This window comes from Rhinoraja longicauda, chromosome 8 (assembly GCF_053455715.1).
Source record: "Rhinoraja longicauda isolate Sanriku21f chromosome 8, sRhiLon1.1, whole genome shotgun sequence".
In the NCBI taxonomy this organism is placed as follows: Eukaryota; Metazoa; Chordata; class Chondrichthyes; order Rajiformes; family Arhynchobatidae; genus Rhinoraja; species Rhinoraja longicauda.
In genome coordinates this window covers 45,936,179-45,958,900 of record NC_135960.1, presented here as the reverse complement: position 1 = coordinate 45,958,900, position 22,722 = coordinate 45,936,179, and the positions used below count along the sequence as shown (strand labels likewise).

The window sequence follows — 22,722 nt, the reverse complement described above, 5'->3', positions numbered from 1 at the left end:
CAGGTGCAGGAAGGGTTAGGAAGGATAGGTCAGAAGTGACTCAGAAGGTCAGAGTAACTCAGCAGGTCAGGCAGCATCTCTGGTAACCATGGACAGGCAATGTTTCGGTTGGGACCCTTCCTCAGAAGGGAGACAACTTAGATGGTCCAGTAGAAATGGGAAAGGAATGCATGTGCCGTTGGTTATCTGAACTTGACACATTCATCATTCATACTATTGGGTTGTAGGCTACCCAGGTAGAATACAAGGTGCTGTTTTTCATTTTTCCAGCAAGACTTAAGTCTTACCTGAAATGCACTACAATCTCGCACAGCAAAATCATCTTCTTTAAATTCAACTGGTAAGACCACCAAGGAAACCTACAAAAACATTAGAAAGCAACAGGATAAAAGTCGACCATCGATCACTGGTCCACACTAGTTCTATCTCACTTTCTCATCTACTCCCTACACGCGAGGGCCAATTAACCTACAAATCTGCACATCTGGGATGCGGGGAGGAAAGCCCGAGGAAACGCATGCAGTCGTAGGGAGAACATCCACACAGATAGCACCCGAGGTCAAGATCGAACCCAGGTCGCCGGTGCTGTAAGGCAGTGACTGTGCCTCTGTGGAGATCAGTGAAAGGAATCTTCGATCTGCACTCTCTGGGATGATAGATTCCCCACTGGCTTGGCAAAATCACCTCAAATGAGAAGCAAAAGAAAAAAAAATCACAAAGCAACACATTGATTCAATTTAATGCGCAGTTACACTGGCGAGAAATTGATTTTAATTGGTATATTGTGCAAGGTATGCATGCGGCACATTTTTCATTTCAAATTTCTTGGGCAGCAAATGGTAACTAATGAAAGAAACTGAAATGGCAAACAATATAAGGGGGGCAAAGTTTAAAGGCGAGCAAGTTTTTGTTTACACAGAGGATGGCGAGTACCTGTAATGCACCGCCAGGGAAGGTGATGGAGACAGGTGCGACAGTTGAATTTCATAGGCTTTTGGATAAGCACATGGATATGCAGGGAATGGAGGGATATAGAATAAGTGCAGGCAGATAAGAGTTGGTCTTAGCTTCATGTTTGGCATGGACATTGTGGGCCAAAGGGCTGTACTGTTCTATGTTCTAAACAGATGTGTGTCGGCTGAATGGACTCCTTTTAAAACACACTGGTTAACAAATGAATCTGGAGAAGCAAAAGTCTTTTTTTCCTCCAATTTCTACCTCCTAATTCAAATGTAGGCATTTGGGTCCTGAATGTTCTTATCAGCTTCAGTGGAAATTTGGGTCAACGTTGAATGAAATGTTTCATCTTTAATTAGCCCTCCCTTCAGAACATCCGATATTCGAGATCGACTTCAGCAAGTGAAGCTCATGAATCCAGACTTATACTCCAGGGCAGTTCTGAAGGAACACTTAGCAGGGACAACATGTTTCCACAAGATATTAAACCAATGGTTGCTCTCCCTGATGGACAGAAAAGATCTCTCGACTTCATTGTGAAGATCAGCAAACGCCTTGTGTCAATGTTTATCATGGGTGTAAATTGTCCACACATGCTTTAGAGACACAACCAGGTAGTGTTTAAAAAGTAACCCATTAAAAATAAACACCAGAAAAGATTAAATTTACCGGCCGGCCATCACTCCATTCCCAAGAGCCTTTGGAATCTGGATTTCTCTTGTTTAATCCAACCCAAAACCACCGTTCATCACTGCAGAAGGAAAGGAAGGATATGACATGTTTGATAAACCTAGGAAGAGGATATGTCATTTTGTTCCTCAAAGTAGTTTGCATTCTATTTGGACTCCAGTTAACACTAACAGGTGGCATGTCCAAAGTGACAATAGTTATCAAGAATTACATTGACATTTTGACCAGTTGGGCAAGTGGACAGAGGAATAGGAAATGGAGTTTAAGTCAGCCAAGTGCGATAAGTTGCATTTTTGGCACATCAAACTAGGAGAGGACCATCACAGTGAACAGCAAGGGCCTCGGGATTGCTGAAGAGCAGAAAGATCAAGGAGTACAAGTACATAGTTCCCTGAAAGTGATGTCGTAGGTGGATAGAGTGGTGAAGGATTTTGGAATGCTGACATTTGGACTGGCAGGTCGATAGGAAAGGATTAGAGGGATACGGGCCAAATGGGACCAGTTTAGATGGGGCAACTTATTCGGCAAGGACAAGTTGGGCTGAAGACCCTATTTCTGTGCTGCATTACTATACTTCAACTAAACTAAAAAATAATGTTGAAAATATACAACAGAAAAGGCAGGATAATTGCTGTTTGTTCCGAACCTGTTGATCACCAATCGCCGTGGTGTTTCCTACATTGCAACTGTACGTTGCTTCAAAAATACTTAATTGACTATAACTGAGATATTCCAAACAAGACATGCAAGACATGATATGACTACTTTTTTAATATTCTATTGGTGAAATGTTAGTGTTGAGTAAAACTCTCTCTCTTCTCAGTCACATCAATCTACATAGATAAGTATTCTTCTGACAGAAGTGGTGTCTGGAGATGGGACCCAACCTGAAACCTATCCATGTTCTCCAGGGATGCTTTCTAACCTGCAGTTACTCCAGCACTTTGCCATTTTTTGTGGACCAGCATCAGCAGTTCCATGTTTCTACACTTTTTAAAGACAGCTTTTATAGGACCTTTTAAGCAAACAGTAGGTTTGAGTTGTTCAACTCTTCTTTCCCACTTCCAATCATATTGCTTTGTTCCTCTTCCTCAAAACAATCATCACTTTCTATTCACAATAATTTCACACCAGTTTTGCACGACAGGGTTTTGAATCACTGAATAATTTGAAAGTTACACAAGCAATACAGCTAGTTGCCATTCGGTTTAAAAAAAATACAATTAATTTATAATTCTATTTATTACAATTTAAGAGTAATTTATCAATATGGACAAATTGGGCCAAAGGGCTAGTTTCCATCCTGGACGCCCTATGTGATTAGATATGGATTATCCAAATCCAAACCGGTACACTGAAAAACATTTGCAAAGTTTAAATTATGTATTTGAACAAAATTGCTTGGACCTCTAAGTTATTATCCAGCCAAATGCATAGAGATGGGACTAGTGCAGATGGGGTTTGTTGGTCAGCGTGGGCAAGTTTGGTCAAAGGGCCTGCTTCCATTCTTTAGGACTCAAATAAAAGAAATAAGAAAGTAAAATTCCACACATTTATGTGGTTCTACTTACCTGATTGTTTTTCGCAGCAAGCTGTGAAGATATAACATTTCATCGTGGTGACTGAAACTTGGTAGATGGGCTCCCAAAGCCTCACAGAATCGCTCAGCTTCTTCCCAGGTTCGCTTTCTTACCACTCTCTCATGGTGAAATATCTACAAATTCAATTTGAGGTGATTGTTATTCCTTCGACTGGCAAAACCAGAATATTATAGTATTTAGAAATTCAAAATAAAATGAGTTGTGTGGCTACCCAGGGCTCAAAAGGACGAGATTATTCAGTGAGAATAAGGACATACATAATGTCAGACAGACAAATAATGTTACAGTAACACAGTGGGTCAGGCAGTTTCTCTGGAGAACAATTCTACCAGACATTGCTGAACACAGCTCAGATGCTGGTACCATTTGGGCAGATACATGGCCAGAGAGCAGGATTGTACGAAGTGCAGCAGACAACAATGATGAGCTACAGTGATTGAGGGAATCTCGTTGTAATGGTTTACTGCAGTGGGAGTCTGCACATCGATAATTCTCCAGAATACTCTGATGTGAATACAATAGGGAAGCATTCATGAAAATGCAGGTATTTTAGTTTAGTTTACAGATACAGCATGGAAACAGGCTCTTGGGCCCACCGAGTCTACGCTGAACATCGATTACCCGTTCACACTCGTTCTATGTTATCCCACTTTCGTATCCACTAGAGTAAATACACTAGTCAATTTTACAGAGGCTAATTAGCCGATTTTGGGATTTTTGGGATATAGGAGAAACCAGAGCACCTGGAGGAAACCCACACGGTCACAGGGAGAACGTGCAAACTCCACACAACAGCACCCGAGGTCAGGATCGAACCGGGGGCTCTGACGCTGTATGGCAGCACAGTGCCATCCCACAGATTCAATGTGATCATTGCTTATTTGCCCCAGGCCACACATCCTCGTCAGCGGGTTCCCCATAGCCATCAGACTTCTGATCTTTCAAAAAGCATCTGGTACTGATCTATACAGAATGTTGCAGTGCTTTCAGCAGCATGGTTCTCTGAATGCAAAGATGGGAAAGGAGGTTAGACCACCTTATTCACTTCAAAGGATGTTGTGCAGAACGCAGAGCATCACTCAGTGTCCCTGGGTTAAGAAGGGAACAAAACTAAAACAAGAATATGGAGGAACTCAGCAGGTGAGGCAGCATCTGTGGGGAGGAATGGACTGAGGACGTTTCTGGTCGGGACACTTCTACAGAGTAGAGGGAAAGAAAAGTTGGAAGAAGGGCTTGGAAGTCAGGCAAAGCCTGGCAAGATGGGTGGACACAGGTGAGGGAGGGTTTGATTGGTACATGGGTGGAGTAAGTGGCAAAGGCTAGAGGCGAAATATTTCCAGAGTTATACATCCTCCCAGCAGGAGAAATTAGGAATGGCAAAGTTATGAGAAGTTTCCTTTCTTATTCCACTTTGTACATTAAGGAAACATGCAATAATCAATGTCAACTGAATTTCACAGGTTCAGAGAATTCCTGTAATGAGGCCATCATCCACTTACTTCAAAAGTTTCATTAATGGGAAAAAAAAGTAAAATGCAGATCTCGTGAAAGTGCATTTTGGTTTATAAGTTCCTAAGTTTTAGGAGCAGAATTAGGTCGTTAGGTCTACTCCGCCAGGCTGATCTATCCTTCCCCCTCAACTCCATTCTCATGCTGTCTCTCCATAACTCCCGACACCCTGTTTCAGAGATGGTTAATTGTATTTTCCACACTGAACTTGTTACCAATTCCTCTCTAGCATTTCACCTGTAAGCATGTTTGACTATTTCACCTTTCAATGTCGTTGGGAAAAGATTTTGCTAATTTATTCCCATATACACATGAACAAATTTCAGTTATTCACCTTGTAACAGTGATGAATTTCGGCATTCGTCAGCCAACCAGTAGGGCAAGAACCTGTTGGAAGCGTTTCTTCGTTTCCCGTGTTATTAGCAATACTCTTCTTACAAATGGACATTGCATTCATTGTCTTACAGTTCCTAACCGCCCAACGACCAAGAGCTTGTCCTGTGGCCATAATGACACATCCACCTGGAGCATCTGAAACAAGGAGCTTCTGTAAATAACACCTGAGCAACTTCCATAATTTGTTCATTTTAAATATGATCACAAAGTACAAGATCATACAGATTATTGGAATGAAAAGGAACTGCAGATGCTGGTTTATACCAAAGATAGACACAAAGTGCTGGAGTAACTCAGCGGGTCAGGAATACAAGAGTGATAAGTGTTTAAAACAGAAATACACTGTCACCTACTTGGTTGAAATATATTCCAGTTTGTATAGGTTACAGGTTCTCTCTCCTTATTTTGTGCAGACCATGTGTATTCTCCTGTACCATTTTTATCCTGCAAACTTGTCCAGAAGTACTTGCCAATTTTTGAGGTGTGTTTTGCAATTAGACTATTAATGAATTCTTGCTCGAACCTGCAAATTTAGGAAAAATATATATTTACTTTATGAGACAAATCACAAAACATAAAAGTGGTGACTATTCTGCTACATGCATGGAATTTATACATGGTTAAATCAAAGTAAGTTTATATTTCACCATCTGGTGTTAAGTGATGTTTTTGTTCAGTTTGAATAAATTCTCATTCCAAATTGCATTAAGATTGAAGGCCACACAAAGCAAGGGTAAATTAAACTTTATGCGGAAGACTTAGTCGGTTTGACCACAGCAAGATCCATATCCTGGAAGAAATCTGAGACATCTTCAGGACAATGGAGAAATACTTATATTTAAAGTATTATTTGTATTACTGGGGGATGTGGTACCCATTTCTACATTTAAAATATCCATAATAAAGACACAAAGTGCTGGAGGCACTCAACAGGTCAGACAGCGCCTCTGGAGAACATGAATAAGTAACATTTCAGGTTGGGATCATTCTCCAGATGGATCTGACCAGAAACGTCACCGATCTATCTTCCCAGACGCTGTGTTACTGAGGCACTTTGTCTCTTTGTATAGCAATTTGCTTTGTGTTTATGAAGTAATCTATTTTCTCACTCAATTGCTGGTTCAGAAAGTATATTACTGTGTTCTGAATTTTGTTTTAAGCTGAACGATAAAGTTCATGGAAAATTGTTAAACAGGCCACTCACAGGCTGAAGCAAATTAATATCCTGGTTGCAAGAGTCATACTTTTACATACAAATATTATGTTTGAAATAAATTATTAAATGTAAACATCTTCAAAAAGTAAAGTATGAAGTTTCGTGTACCTGTTTTGTATCGTAAGATGACATTTTGAATCAAAATCTACTTCCATTGGATCAAGTTTGTAGCAGTAATTTCCATGCCTTTTCCAGTTCTTAAAAAAGAAAAAATTCAACCTTCAAAAGTCACAGATGTAACATCACAATTTCTTTTCAATCATACTAGTTTACATTTTGCTGCTGCTTGAACCAAGACTATAATATGTTAACAATGAATAAGCTAACATTGTTTTTATTTACAAAAAGGGCAGCATAGTGGCACAGCTGGTTGAGCAGTTGCCTAACAGAGCCAGAGATCCAGGGTTCAATCCTGACCTCAGGTGCTGCCCGTGTGGAATTTGCACTCCCCGTGACTATGTGGGTTTCCTCCAGGTGCTCCGGTTTCCTCCCACATCCCAAAGACGTGTGGGTATGTGGGTTAATTGGCTCTGTACATATCCCCCTAGTATGTAGGGAGTGGATGAGAAAGTGAGATAACATAGAACTTGTGTGAACAGGAGATCAATAGTTGTAGTAGACTCTATGGGCTTAAGGGCTTCTTTTCTATGGTGTATCTTTCAAGCAATAAACCCCTGACTCACAGTTACAATATCCCCATATGAAGTGTCTGAAATAAAAACCAGAAAATGTCCATTCCCTCCACAGACGCTGCCCGACTTGCTGAGTGCCCTCAGTATTTTGTACAATTGCATTGTGTTACATGTGTGCTGTTGGAGGTGTCGGCTTATCTATGTGCTGGCAAGATTAGGTGGCTAATCTGTTTCTTGGAGACATAACGAACTGCAGATACTGAAATCTTGAGCGAAACAAAGTGCTGGAGAAACTCAGCAGATTAGGCAGCATTTATGGAGGAAAATGTAGACTATCATTTTGTTGGGACCCTAGACTCAAGAAGGATCCTAACTAAAAATGATGCTTATTCATTTTCCACCTAAGATGCTGCCTGATCCACCGAGTTACTCCAGCATTGTGTTTTTGTAATATAATTTGGTGGCTGTTGAGTCCAACATGGGGATCTGCAGACCCTGCCACAAGTGTTGCAGGTTATTTTAGACAGGGTAGAGGTCATTTGAGAGATGGTGCACTGGTCATCAATGCCATCAAATACTACTCCTCCATTTTTAATCGCGATGGGACAGGGATTCCCACGAGTCAATGGGGGTGGAAGCTTTGAGAAGATACCAAATCATCTCCTGCCAGAGAGAACCGAGAAAAGAGCGGTTATTTCAGGAATCTGATGATGTTAGTTTTGGGGGCTTGACCTTCAAACACTTAAGTCATTAGCCAAAATCTGTGCGGATTCATTGAAGATGATGGTAAATTTAATCGTTGACATCTCACCTTCACTGAGGAATGGGCTCTAGAAAAATAATCCACATTTTCTAGTTTTTAGTGGACCTTTTTTGTCAGGGGGCAATGTAGGGAAAAGTTGGGTAGAAGACCTTTGTGTTTTGGATACAAAGTGTAAAGCGTATTCTCTTGTAGATAGCTTGAATGAGTCATTAGTTGACCTTGCCTCATATATCCCAATCCTTTGCCACAACTATTTGCTTGTGCAACAAACCTGATTTAAATAAACGTCTCTTTATGGGAGTTCCAAATTGAGATTATCAGTGGAATTGCAGGGATAAATTAATGGCTGATTAGACATAACACAGGATGCAGGTGCAGAAACAAATGGAAAAAGTATCTCAGCAGGAAATATTGTTGGGTTTACAGCAAAGGAAAAGTGACATCCAACATCACAATTTTTTAAGTAATACTGAGTGAATATATTGAACTGATCATAAACGGGATAGTTAATTGTTAGATGGACACAAAAATCAGCTTTTTGTGTCTATCTTCGGTTTAAACCAGCATCTGTAGTTCCTTCCTACATAGTTAATTGTTAGCGGAGCTTGATTATGGGGAAAAAAGTGTTTGTATTAAAAAAAAGTTTATCTATGAAGTATATTTAAATATCTAATAAGATGAACAGTCTAAAGTTACCGTAAAAGAATCATGCGATGATACAAGAAACTGCAGATGATGTTTTACAAAAAAAAGGCACAAAGTGGTGGAATAACTCAGTGGGTCGGGCAGCATCTGTGGAGAACATGAAGAGGGGATGTTTTGGGTCCTGACCCTTTTATCATCTGATTGCAGGGTTAGGGGGGGGGAGAGGTTGGGAGGTGAGAAAGAAAGCTGGAAGAGAGAAGAGGCAGGACAAAGCATGGCAGGTAATAGGTGAACACAAGTGAGGGGGACTTTTGATGGGCAGATAGTTGGAACAATCAGTCTGAAGGAGGATTCCAATCCAAACATCACCTGTCCGTGTCCTTCAGAGATGCTGCCTGACCCGCTGAGTTACTCCATCATTTTGTGTCTTCCCCCCTCCCAAAAAGAATCACGTGCGCACTTTAAGGGTATAAAGTAATTACCTCATTCTGTGGGCATCCTACATCAGACAGACCTGTTTCATTCCTAACCTTGCCCGCCTTTTTACAAACATATGGTAGCTTGATGTCACACTGTTCAATCTTCCATCGACCCAACTGTAAAATATAAAAGTATAAACGTTCCCTATCAATAATTTAATCAATATTCATTTTTGTTGAATGTAATACACTATAACGTTAAAGGAAAGTCATATTTACACGACACTGAGATGCCCCATAGGATTTTAACAATCAATTAACAATCAAGAGCTGCACAATGGCACAATCAGTCTGAAGGAGGATTCCAACCCAAACATCACCTATCCGTGTCCTTCAGAGATGCTGCCTGACCCGCTGAGTTACTCCAGCATTTTGTGTCTTCCCCCCTCCCTAGTGGAGCTGCTGCCTCACCAGAGACCTTGGTTCGATCCTGAATCTCAGGTGCTGTCTACGTGTATGATCTTTCTCTCTGTGACCATGTGGGTTTCACCGAGTACTCTGGTTAAGTTCCACATCCCAAAGATGTGTGGGTTTGTAGGTTACATAGCCTCTAATAGGGAGTGGATTGGAAAGTGGGATAACAGAACTAGTGCAAACGGGTGATCAATGGTCAGTGTAGACTTGGTGGGCCAATGGTCCTGTTTCCATGCTGTATCTCTAACTTAAATGAAGTCATGGAGGTTCGTCCCTTCAGAATGCTGAAAGGAATTTGTGGGTGGGTGGGGGGGGGGGGACGGTAAAATGTCATTAAAGCTTCAGTAGCCAACTGAAGGCTCATGCATCCAAAGCAGAGATAAGATAAACATTCTCCCCGAATCAGGACAGTTGCCTACTTCCCAATTAAAATTAAGTCTTAGCCATGTATTAACAAACTAACAGGAACACAAGTCAGATGGTCAAGGTAATATGTTAATACAGAACTTGCCTCTCCCGAGTAGGATACACAGTGTGTTGTGGTGTTATAGGGGATATTGGGTTCCCCCTTGTCCCAGTAAGTGAATGTCACAGTAGATCCATCTGACCAGTTAAACAAGGCTGGGAAACTGGTGGTACTTAATCCTGTCCACACCTCAGATCTGTAGGCTAAAGAACAAATAACAATAACTATCGAAATACAACTGAATAGTATGGTGAAGAAATTCACCATTTTAAACATTGAAAATCACCGGACCAAGGATGTAGCAGATTAGAAATTCAATTTTGACCACTGGCAAGGTAGTCCCAATCCAAAACGTCACCTATCCATTTCCTATCCGGTTTTCTCCGGTGCTCCGATTTCCTCCCACACTCCAAAGGTTTGTAGGTTAATTGAATGAATGAATAAGTTTATTGGCCAAGTATGCATATACAAGGAATGTGCCTTGGTGCTCCGCTCACAAATGACAACACATACAGTTAACAATTAAGAATAAAGCATAAACACATCAAAACAATAAGGATACACCATAACGGTCTAAACATGTGGGTGAAAATAAACCAGAGCAAAAAAGAGACTACAGACTTTGGTTATTGAGTAGAACTATCACTCGTGGAAAAAAAAGCTGTTTTTATCTCTAGCTGTGGCTACGTTGACAGTCCGGAGTCGCCTTCCAGACGAAAGTGCTTCAAAGAGTTTGTGGCCAGGGTGAGAGGGGTCAGAGATGATCTTGCCCGCTCACTTCCTGGCCCTTGCAGTGTACAGTTCGTCAGTGGAGGGGAAGGTTGCAGCCAACAACCTTCTCAGCTGTGCGAACGATCCGTTGTAGCCTCCGGATGTCGTGCTTGGTGGCTGAGCCAAACCAGACCATGATGGAGAAGGTGAGGACGGACTCAATGATAGCAGTATAGAATTGGTCCATCATTGCCTGTGGGAGATTGTGTTTCTTCAGTTGCCGCAGGAAGTACATCCTCTGTTGGGTCTTTTTGACTGTGGAGACGATGGTGGCCCCCCATTTAAGGTCCCTGGAGATGATGGTTCCAAGGAACTTAAATGACTCCACAGATGTGACTATGGTGTTGTTGATGGTGAGTGGGGGGAGGGGGATCTCTTTGAAAGTCTACAATTAGTTCCACTGTCTTGAGAGCATTGAGCTCCAGGTTGTTGCGATGGCACCCAGGACGCCAGCTGTGTCTGCTTATGTAAATTGTCACTAGAGTGTAGTGTATGGGGATTGCTGGTCACTGTGGATTTGGTGGGCCGAAGGGCCTGTTTCCATGCTGCATCTCAAAAGCAAAGATACTAGAGGAGCAAGATAGACCACTTAACTCTAAAAACCGTAGTAGGTCATGGGTACATTTCAGCGCCATTTTAGTAGGCAGATTCTGTGTGCTAGACTGGGCAGTGTTCACAGCTCTCTGCGATTTCTTCGTATATAAAATGTTTGCAAACAATTATTTTTGTTCAACTTCTTGGATAAGTTGATAATTGACATTTATAACTATTTCTTGAAGAGTTGCTGCTTCGTGATCTTTAAACTTTGGATGTTACTGATTGAATATTTGCACTAGAGATCTACACTGTCTGTATGAGGCCAATTGATCATGTTTAATTAACTGTTCTTCTTTACTTTCTCTGCTATTTTTAATTTCACCTCCATGAGCTGTATCTCTTTTTGTTTTATTTTAAAATGTCATGGAAGCAGAGATTAGGCATTTGCAAACAATAGAACTCTACTGTATCCACAATATAATTGGAAAGACATTTAACTTTATACTTAGAGCCAAGAAAATTTGAATTGGTGAATTGATTAGTTAAAAACCCTTGACAGCCACTAAAATGACCAATGCTGTCTGACACGGTACAGAAGCATAAATCCAATTCAAATGGACACAGTGGTGGAGTAAATCACTGGGTCAGGCAGCATCTCTTGAGAAAAAGAATGGATGATTTTTTTTTTAGGTTGGGACCCTTCTTCAGACAAGGGAAGGGAAGGTGAAGAGCTGGTATAAATCAGGACCTGATCTTTTCATTGGTTAGCTGATATGCGAAACAGTGCAACCCTGTATATCTCGCACACAAAATGATGTAAATCTTACCATGAATGACAGAAATAAAAAGTGCTATCCTTGTTGTGAAGTTTATTTTTGAATGATGTAAAATTGAAGGGGGTTGGTGCAATATACTGCTAACCCACAAATGTGTTATGAGATATTCACATTTGAAAAATCCATAAATCACAAAAAAATGTTATTTGTTATTTGACCAACTTATCAGTTGAATGTAAATATGACATTTTTACTGGTTGTAGGGTATGGGTAAGGTTCGTGTTAATGCATGTAACTAATTTTTCACAAAAGTGAGGGATAGCACTATATTGCATCGACCCCCTCAATTATATGTTAAATTCAAAACTAAACTATGGTAGTAATGTACATTATTCATGTCGAAAAGCTAGCACTTCTGTATCAGTGTAGGTATGTATGCATTACATTTTATTACACGAATATAGAATGAAAAGGAAAAAATATCTTGACATGTGTTCATAGTTATTTTATTCACAATATTAGGATTTCTGAAAATAAGTTTGATAACGCTGATTACAAATGTGTATGGGTCCTAATGAAATGTATGTGAGAGAACAGTGATCACGATAGGGACAACCATGTGCATGACTAACTATAATATATATATATTTATAACAAATGATTAGAGGAAATCTTAAGATATATATATATATACACATATATATATATACACATACACACATATATAAATATATACACACACACACATATATATATATATATATATATATATATATATATACACATACATACATACATATATATATATGCATACACCATAAAGGCCGAATCGCCTTTATGGTTTATGTACATCATGTGAAAAATAAGATGGAAAGAAATAGAGCGTTGCTTTAAATCAAAGTTGCTTCTGATCCATGAGAAGGAACTTTGAGATCTATTTATCTCTATCTTGCCTCTCACACACAAACACACATTCATATATAATATATAAATATAATGTTAAATTTGTGCAGAGTGTGTGTTTGAGCAATACAAGGGAAACTGCACAAAAGAGGGGGCTAGGAGCAAGGATGGGAGGGAAATGGACAGAAACAGTAAGAAATAATAAATTCAGAGAAATTAAGCACGGGGAAAACATTTTAAAATAAAAATAACAAAATAATGTGATGTGATAGATGAGATATTTTCTGCATTTTAATGGTATCATCACACATACTGTTCCCCACAACACTGATTACACTGTGAGAGGCATAGCGAACGGAAGGTTTTACCTACTAAAATGGCGGACGTTCCGCTCATTTGCGTACACTTCAGTATAAGGGATTTTGATGGAGTGGTTCATGGTTCATCTTGCTCCTCTACTATCTTTGCTCTAAAGTACTGTGCGCAGTCTTACCTTCATGAAGCTTGGTGACAACCAGCTCCACATCTGCCAATGAGTGTATGCTGATGAGTTCACTTTCATTGGATTTACAGAAGCTACTTGCATCATCCCAATTCAACTCTTCCGTGTGCATAAAAAAGCAGAAGCCATTGTATGCAAGCCAGTTGGGTTCACATTCTGTGTTGAAGTACTTCCAAGAATCTGTTACAAACCAACCAAAGAATGTTAACAATTTCAACATTATATTATGTAAAAAATGTGGTTTAATAATTTTGGTTGGAAAGTGCTTCTCACTGTACTTGTTTAACTAGCACAGAGTTTGGTCAGATTAACCTGCACCCCAAAGACAGCTGTAAACAAGGTGTCTGAAACTAGGATAGGACACAAAGTACTGGAGTAATTCCGTGGGTCAGCAGCAACTTGAGGACGTGGATAGGCTACTTCTTCAGACACAAACAATTTCTGGCCATTTAAGCATTGAAGCAAATGCTGGTTAATACCAAAGATAGACATACAGTGCTGGAGTAACTCAGTGGGTCAGGCAGCATCTGTGGAAAAAACAGATGGGCGATGTTTCGGGTCGGGATCCTTTTTCAGATTAACGTTATGGGTCTATAGGACAGTCCCGACCCAAAACGTCACCCAGCCTTTTTCGCCAGAGATGCTGCCTGACCCAGAGTTACTCCAGCACTTTGCCATCTAAATGCCAGGAGATGTTGACCTCATGCCTCATGCATATGTTAACGAAGAATTTAATGTCTGTTTAAGTATCTGCAGCAGAAACTGGATTACCCAAAGTCAAAGTAGGTCTACTATCACACATTTTTTAATTATGACCCAGTTTTCCCAATGGACATTTCTGGAAAGGAAGGTGAACTATTGCATTTGGCAGGAGACGCAGGAATGCAGTTTTGATCATTTTGACAGGCACTGCCAATTCTAAAAATATAAACACCCAACATTATCTGTTCAAGATGACCTGGTTGATGTAGTCTGCACTAAATATTTAAGTGTGGCTTGATGACCAATTTCTTGAGATTCTTGGAATTTTTATCTGGAGACAATGGGATGTACAGTATATCTTGAGAAGCTGCTGCCCATGTCTCATTAAAAAAAAAGCTGCAATAGGACTATTAACCAAAGTAAATAAAGTTTAGTTTTAACATTCAGAATTAAAAAATAATAATTTTCATTTGACCGATTCATGGAATCATACAGCACGGAAACAGAACATCCAGATTTTTCATAACGATTTATGCAACCATTTGAAATGATTTCTTTATGGGATGGGAACATAGACAATAAATGCTACATTGATGACAATCTCTAATTCGATCTGAATTGATAGGCGGTTAAGCCACAAGCAGATTGGCAAGGCTGGAGCCCAATATAAATAAAGGGACAGCTGATTACCTTGCCCAAAAAGAAAACCATGTGACAAATAGGGTTTGATGTCACATCATGATTACTGACTTAAATTCCAAAATTATTGAATAAAAATCAAAATGGTGGAGTAGGAAATAAATTTGGAGACAATATTTTCAAAAACATGTCAACAAAAACATTTTTTTAAAGTTATTATTTGGCAAGGTACAGGAACTGAAATGGACAAGTCAGGTTACTTTCAAGAGCAGCATTTATTCAGTCCTAAACAATTTTGCCCTGTATTTCAGTGTCACCAAAAGATGCGATCTTGAAACACTTAATCCCGGCGTTTGTACCAAAAGTAGGAACATTTCCAGGTCTGAAAGCAAATAGCTCAATTAAAAAAGAATAAGTCAATGGATGAAAGAGCAAAAATGTTCATGTTGCTGTGATATTTACAAAAAAAATGGAACTGATAAGATCACAAGATCTTAAGATCATAATATTTAGAAGGATACGAGCTAAATGCAGAAAAATGGGACTAGGTCAGATAGACAACTTGGTTAGCATGGACAAGATGGAGTGAAGGCCTGTTTTCGTGCTGTATGACTCTATGATTGTGACACATTATGTAAGATGTAAATATATTTATATTTCCTAGAAAATACGCATAATAAACAATTATTTGTTTTATTGATGCCTTCATCTGATATTTCCTGTGAAAATGCACTTAGTTCTCTATTGTGATAAGTGGCGTTATGTTTTCCATAATTCCACTAACTGCTCTCAAGGGCATCGATTTCCTTCAACGAATAAACTCATTTGCCAGGAACCTTTCCCACAATGTTAAACAAGGTTTAAAAATACTCCAAATGTTATTTCTTGGACCCTCATCGGCATATCACGAGATAAATTCTGTGCTTTGATGGTCAATGCATTGAAACGAAAAACTGGAGATGCGCAAGTGTTCATCAGACATTGGGTGCCAACAGATGACCATGTACGTCAAATGTTTCGTGCCTGGAAGAGCTCACCCCTCCATCCTTGGCCGCAACCAGTTGATGTCCCCCAGTTGATTTCCTCAATATTTCCCAAGAAAATAGAATGCATAAAGAGCCACATGACCCCCACCCCCAATGCCTGTTCCATTTTACTGTTGGCTGGAGTAATATTCATCATCTTTCATTCCATTCTATCCAAACCAATTACAATGGCTTCACAAGAGACCGCAGATGCTGGAATGTCGAGCAAACTACACGATGTTGGAGGAACTTAATGGGTCAGGCAGCATCTGTGGAGGGAATGAATAGAAAGGTGACATTTCAGGTCGGGACCCTTCTTCAGAATAATGGAGTATGGGGGAGAAAGCTGGAGAAAGAAAAGTGGGCAATGATAAATGGATACAGGAGGGGGGTTGATTGGCAGGTAAGTGGACTATGTGACAAAGGCTATCTGTTCTCCTGCAGCACTGTTACGTCCAGTGCCCTCCAAAAATGATCCTTTTTGGAGGAACCTCCTTCTTCTCATCTACAGGTTGCCTTTTGGCAACATCAGAAAACATTGTGTTCAATTTCTACTTGTGTTCAATATATATGCGTATATATATTGCATTTTAGTACGTGCCCAAAACACAGCCAAAACGGTACACGATAGCGCAACAATTTTACGCTCACCCTACCCACCATTCCCCTGCGGTCTCAATTGATCAAGTTTTGTTACATTTAAAAAACAATGAACTTAATAAACTTTAATAAGTGCGCTCCCCCCTCCCCCCCCCGGGGATCACGGCCCGTCCCGGCGTGCCCCGCGCCTGACCTTCCTCCCGTGGTGCAGCGCAGCGGCAGAAGGACAAATAAGATGGTTGCACCCAAAGGGGGTTGCCACGCCTGCAGGAGAGGTTTGCACGGAGGGTTGCCAGGCCTGCAAGAGAGTTTTCAACAGGTCCACTGATCGTCAGTTGGGGGAGGTTGCCGGGCCCGCAGGAGAGGTTTGCAGGGAGGGTTGCTGGGTCCGCAGGAGAGGTTTGCACCCAATGGGGGTTGCCGCGCAGTTTCCGGGCCCGCAGGAGAGATTTGGACCCAACGGGTCCACGCCTGTCTAGTATGACAATAAAACACACTCGACTCTCTTGACTCGAGTTACCAAATGTCATAGGATGTTTCACTGGAGTATTACTAAAAATGACACCGAGCTACATCAAGGAGATAATCAAAATCTTGGGGTCCAAAGAAGGTTTAAAGCAGGATTGTTGGCACCTGGGAGGAACAGAAAGAGCAAAGAGGGACCTGGTGGGGAGCCACTGAGAACGAAGAGGGACCCAGCAGCATGTGCCATGGAGAACGCAGAGGGACCCGGTGCGGCCAAGACAAAGAGGGACCCAGCAGGCCGCATGCGGCCACCTGTGACGGCAGGCCCGGTTCACGGCTGCGAGAAGACAAGACTATACTAAGATCTTTTGAAACTTTCTCGGTGCCTGAAACGCGTCGACTCTTTGTCTACTGGCTATGTGAAGTCTGCTGTACGATTTTACCGGATTGTATGCAAAAAATGAAAGTTTAATTGTTTCGAGGTACATGACAATAAAGTATTATTGAATCATTGAAATATTATACCTACCGACGGACTCCAATCTTGTCTGATTGAAAGGTTTCTTGCATACATATGGTAGAGCAGCTTCACAAGATCTTGCCTGCCAGCGACCAGACTCTGAGCTCAGTGCAGCACAACTGGATTCCTCAAGATGATATAATCCAAGCATACCTAAAATTAAAAATAATTTCATCTGAAACATTGCTCCAGTATTTTTTTTAAGAGATACTGCATTGGAAAAAGGCCTCAGCCCAGAGTCCAAGCCTATTTTCATTCTTCCTCTACGTTTTCCCACTTTCGCATCCACTCCCTACACACTCGGGGCAATTTGCAGAGGCCAATTAACCTATAAAATGGCACATAATAATAATAATAATAAACATTTGTTGTATATAGCGCTTTTCCAAATGCTCAAAGACGCTTTACAAAAACAGTCATGACATAAAAACAAACAGACGAACTATCCTGACGGAGAAGCGGCGAACAAATAGCGCCAGCGTCCTCTCACGTCAGGGTCCGGCAGTAGACAATAAAGAACACAAGACACACAATTACAATTTTAACACAAACAGCCATCACAGTGATTGCTCCAGGCACACCCTCGCTGTGATGGAAGGCAAAGAAAAGTCTTATCTCCTCCTCATTCTTCTCCCATGGTGCCACGAGGCGATCGAGGCTCCCGACTTTTGAAGCCCCCACCGGGCGATGGAAAGTCCCAGGGCCGAGCCGAGCAGGCCGATGAAGGTCCTGAGCCCCCACCGGGCGATGGAAAGTGCCGCGGCCAGGCCACGCAGGGCGATGAAGGGCCTGCGAGCGGGTCGATCAAACCTCGCCCTCCGGGGCGGTCGAAGCTGCTACGGCTGGAGCTCCCTGAAAGCCGGTCGCCAGCCAGGGACCTGCGAACTCTAGATGTTGCGGTCTGCAGGGCCCACGGCCGAAGCCTCTGAGATGGTAAGTTCAGGCCCTGCGATCGGAGTCTTCAAGGTCGATCCCAGCTGGAGGCCGCCGACTCCACGGTGTTAGGCCGTAGCGCGAACGGAGATACGACACGGTAAAGGTCGCATCTCCGTTGAGGAGGAGGATTGGAAAAAAAGGTTTCCCCCACCCCCCCACACATAAACAGTGTTAAAAATATATCAAAACATACATTTAAACGATGACAATAGATAAAAACAAAAAAAAGACAGAGAGACTGCCGGTGAGCCGCAGCTGCAGAACACAGCAACGCCCCCTGGGATCTTTGGGATGTCAGGGGAAACCAGAGCAAACCCATGCGGTCACAGGGGGAATGTGTAGATTCGATATTATTCATTTGATAAGTTAACTTTAGAAGTACATCACATCTTGAAAATGTCGTAAATTGATCAACTCTAACCAATTTATCAAATGAGGCAGGCAGGATGGAAGGAATTATGCACAAGAAATTCAGTGTAAAAAAGGTGCATAGAAATTTCTTCACCCATTGGAGTGAATCTCTGGAATTCTCCACCCGAAAATGGCAAGGTCAGATAGTTGCTATATTTAATAAATGAAAGATCAAGGAATTTAAGGCACGGGGAACTGGGAGTTGAAGCCAGTATGGTTTAGCCAGGGAGACACGAGATTGCAGAGGCTGAATCTTGAGCAAAAAGAGTGCAGGAGGAACTCAGCAAATCAGGTAGCATCTGAGGAGGGAAATGGACAGATAATGGTTCAGATTTGGACCCACATTCAGACTGATGGGGTAGAGGAGAGAAAGCTGGGAGAGAGGGGGAAGGGGTGGGGCAAGAACTGACAAGTGATATGTAGATTCAGATGAGGAGGGATAATTGGTAGATGGATGGAGATAGTAACCAAGGCTCGAGGCGAATGGAGACAAAAGGACGCAGATGTGAGATCTGACGAGAAGAAGATGGGGTACGAAACATAGAACCAAATTAAGGGATAGCGGATGGAGGGGTTTGGGTTGTGGGGAGGAGGAAGCTGGGGGACTCAAAGTAGCAAGGAGCAGGTGATGACCAGATGCGAGGGGAAAGGAACTAGGTGAGGGGTGTAGGGGTAATGGATAGAATGATGCGTACACGGGTCAGTGGTGGGCAGGAAAGTGGGTAGATGAGAAAAAGGGAGAAATAACCTGAAATGTTGGGCTGCAAGCTACCCAAGCGGAATAGAAGGTGCGGTTTCTCCAGTTTGGGTGTGACCTCAATCTGACAATGGTGGCGTCCCAGGACAGAAAATATGGAATGGGAGTTAAAATCGGAATATGCTTCTATATTAATCAGGGCTGGTGCTGCGACATCACGGTACTGTCTACCTTCTGTTCTCCTAATCTGGATTTTCAAAAAAATAAATTGCAAACCCCTTTATTCTTCGAGGGAATTTACCTTTAATGTACAATTAAAGCATGGAATAGTCTTCACCCTACTATAGTTATTCAACCAGATGCAACTAAATTTAAGGCAGCTCTTCTCCAAGAAGCCCTTCTTGCTTAAGTCCATACTCCGCCACCTCCAGTTTAAATTCCATTTGGAATATTTTGGAGGACCAAGAACCAAGAACCCTTTTATTCTCGCTTGAGTTTACATCCCACCCCCCAAGCCTGCGCACATGACATGCAAACGCAACTCGCTGACCAAGTAATGAGAGAAGAGAGTGACTTCCATGATCATTGTTTTGGGGGATTTTAACAAGGCTAGCCTCAGCCGAGAGCTTCCAAAATACAGACATCTGCCACAGGCAATGATGGTCCAGTTTTATACTGCCATCATTGAGTCTGTCCTCACCTTCTTCATCATGGTCTGGTTTGGCTCATGATGATATCCGGAGACTGCAGCGCATCGTTCGATCAGCCGAGAAGGATGTTCGCTGCAACCTTCCCCCCCATTGACGAACTGTACACTGCAAGGGCCAGGGAGCAAGCGGGCAAGATCATCTCTGATCCCTCTCACCCTGGCCACAAACTCTTCGAAGCACTTCCCTCTGGAAGGCGACTCTGGACTGTCAAAGCCACCACAGCCAGACATAAAAACAGCTTTTTGCACGAGCAGTAGCTCTACTCAACAACCAAAAGTCTGCAGCCTCCTTTTGCTCTGGTATTTTATTTCATTCTTCACATATTTAAATTATGTTTTATTTTTTATTGTCTACTGTGTATTGTGTTCTTACTTGCAAGCAAAGCACCAAGGCAAATTCCTTGTATGAATACATACTTGGCTAATAAAATTTATTCAATTCAATAAAATGGCTAGCAACTGGAAGTTCCAGCAGACCTTGAGTCAGCCAATAATCACATGGAAAGGCCAGGGCAGACTAAAGGGGGCAGGTGGTCTACTCATGTTCCTATTTTCTTATGAAAGATACAAGCCCTTAAAACTAATTGACTCGAATGGGAAAAAAATCAGAAATTAAAAAACAGAGAACCCCAAAGACGTGCAGGTTTGTTGGTTAACTGGCATCTGTAAATTGCCCCATATGTATAGAGGGTAGATGCGAAAGTGGGATAACATAGAACTAGTGTAAACAGGTGATCGATGGTCAGTATAGATTTGGTGGGCAGAAGGTCCTGTTTCTATACTGTGGCTCCAAACTAACATAAAATAAAAATATAATAATCGAGGAATGTCACATCAAGAAACAGCAAATTGTAGAATAAAACAATCAAAAAAGAACAAAATATGAAAATTACCTTCATCAGGTTGACACCAAACCACTCGATTAAATAATATTTAAAAAAGGTAATTATATTTTGACTTGCGATTGTGATCTGCATCCTGATTGTTTGTATTCGTATCTCTTCTGTTGTACACTGTACATTTTCAACCAGTGACATAATAGTTTTATCTGAAAAATATTTACCATCGTCCCAATTGACAAAGACGAAAGGTGTCCCATCTGACCATTGCCAGCCGCCGGCCAGGTTCAGCTGATTCAGACCAATCCACAATTTATTTGGAATATTTGCTTTCTCTGTGAAAAGAACACAAGAGGTGTAATTAATTTACACCAAATGAATTAAGGTGCTACGTAAAAGCTCTGAATGCATCCTCTCAGCTCAAACAGAAACATTTTGGCATGATCAATGGTTCTGTACGTAGCATCTCAAAGTCACACTGCTATCTTACCACCCATACATGCGTATCAACAACTAGAGAGTGGTCCTGACCTCCCATCTACCTCATTGGAGAAACTCGGATTATCTTTAATCGGACTTTACCTTGCACTAAATGTTATTCCCTTTATCATGTATCTATCTGTACTGTGGACGGCTCGATTGTAATCATGTATTGTCTTTCCACTGACTTGTTAGCACACAAAAGCTTTTCACTGTACCTCAGTACATGTGACAATAAACTAAACGAAAGTAATGTAGAATGGATGTGGTGGTGAAGGGAGGGGGTTGTGACAAGTGGAATTGATGTTAAATGGAGCAAAATTGGCACAACATTGAAATTTAATGGCAGGAACTTCATTTTTCACCTAGATAAATCAAGAAGTTGACAAAACAAAACTGACAACAGGATATACTGACACCGACTTCTGGACGGGCAGATAATTGTATGGATGGGCAGATAAAGGTGATGGATAAGGCTAGTCTGTGATTCAGAACAACCTATGAATCAGCATTGTTTGGGAAGGTCAGGAGGAATGTCTCCGTTTCTGCCGAGAGGGAAACGAACTAGCGCAGGGAATCCTCAATGGATTTCTAGTCCATTCATTGCCTTAACCACAAGGCCATGACAACATCTACATGTTCCCATTTCGCCAAGTTTGGTCCACACTCCTTGCTTTTCGTCATAAAAATCAAGTAGGCATAAAATGCAAGGGGGATTTTTAAAAAGATTGAGATTTAACCACCATCCCCAAACTCTCCATCAACAACCTAGAGATCTTTGATGAATTGAAAGTAGAGGGCAAGAGCAGTTGGCATCCCTCCATGATGCCTAGTAACAATTCCAGCTTATTTGAATGGCTACCAACGCAGAAAGCAGAACCACCCTGCCTCTGCTGAGAGACTGGGTGGCAGCAGTGGGAGAGTCAAAGGAAAAACAAAATGCCATATACTGTAACCACTAAACTCACAGGAGGGGGTTCGCTTGCCAATCTAGTGTTACAATTTAATTCAAGGTTATTTTAACAGCAAAGTTAATTGAGTAGAAAACAGCATTGACAAAATTCTTGCTGCAATGCAACTATTCACAGTTGACAAACAGTAAATTATGTATAAATTACACAAGAGAACAAGTTATTCAGACCAATAATTCTGTACACCATACTGTCAGTCATGTCAATTCCTCATATCCTCTCTGCCCCATGTCCCACCTGCCCTTGCTTGGCCCATATCCCTCTAAACCTATCCTATCCATATGTCTGAATGTCTCTTAAACATTGCAATTGTACCTGCCTGAACTATCTCCTCGTGCAGCTCGTTCCAGATACCCACCACACTTTGCGTAAAAAAGTTACCCCTCAGGTTTTTATTAAATCTTCCCCCTCACCTTAAACCTACGTCCTCTGGTTCTCCTACTCTGGGTAAAAAACTCTGTATTTACCTGA

General features: G+C 41.4%; 1 protein-coding gene across 2 annotated transcripts in view; it reads right to left on the bottom strand.

Moving 5' to 3' along the window:
• The window catches only part of ly75 (lymphocyte antigen 75), an 89,463-nt gene that overhangs the window by 44,563 nt on the left and 22,178 nt on the right, over window positions 1-22,722 (bottom strand). For both annotated transcript variants that reach the window (XM_078403836.1, XM_078403837.1), the window contains exons 5-15: window positions 21,025-21,135; window positions 17,218-17,361; window positions 13,249-13,437; window positions 9,814-9,971; window positions 8,892-9,005; window positions 6,478-6,566; window positions 5,507-5,676; window positions 5,092-5,288; window positions 3,219-3,361; window positions 1,627-1,708; window positions 288-359 (exon numbers count right to left, since the gene is read on the bottom strand). In XM_078403836.1, coding sequence (XP_078259962.1) covers window positions 288-359; window positions 1,627-1,708; window positions 3,219-3,361; window positions 5,092-5,288; window positions 5,507-5,676; window positions 6,478-6,566; window positions 8,892-9,005; window positions 9,814-9,971; window positions 13,249-13,437; window positions 17,218-17,361; window positions 21,025-21,135 — 1,469 coding nt within the window. The remainder of the gene's footprint in view (window positions 1-287; window positions 360-1,626; window positions 1,709-3,218; window positions 3,362-5,091; window positions 5,289-5,506; window positions 5,677-6,477; window positions 6,567-8,891; window positions 9,006-9,813; window positions 9,972-13,248; window positions 13,438-17,217; window positions 17,362-21,024; window positions 21,136-22,722) is intronic.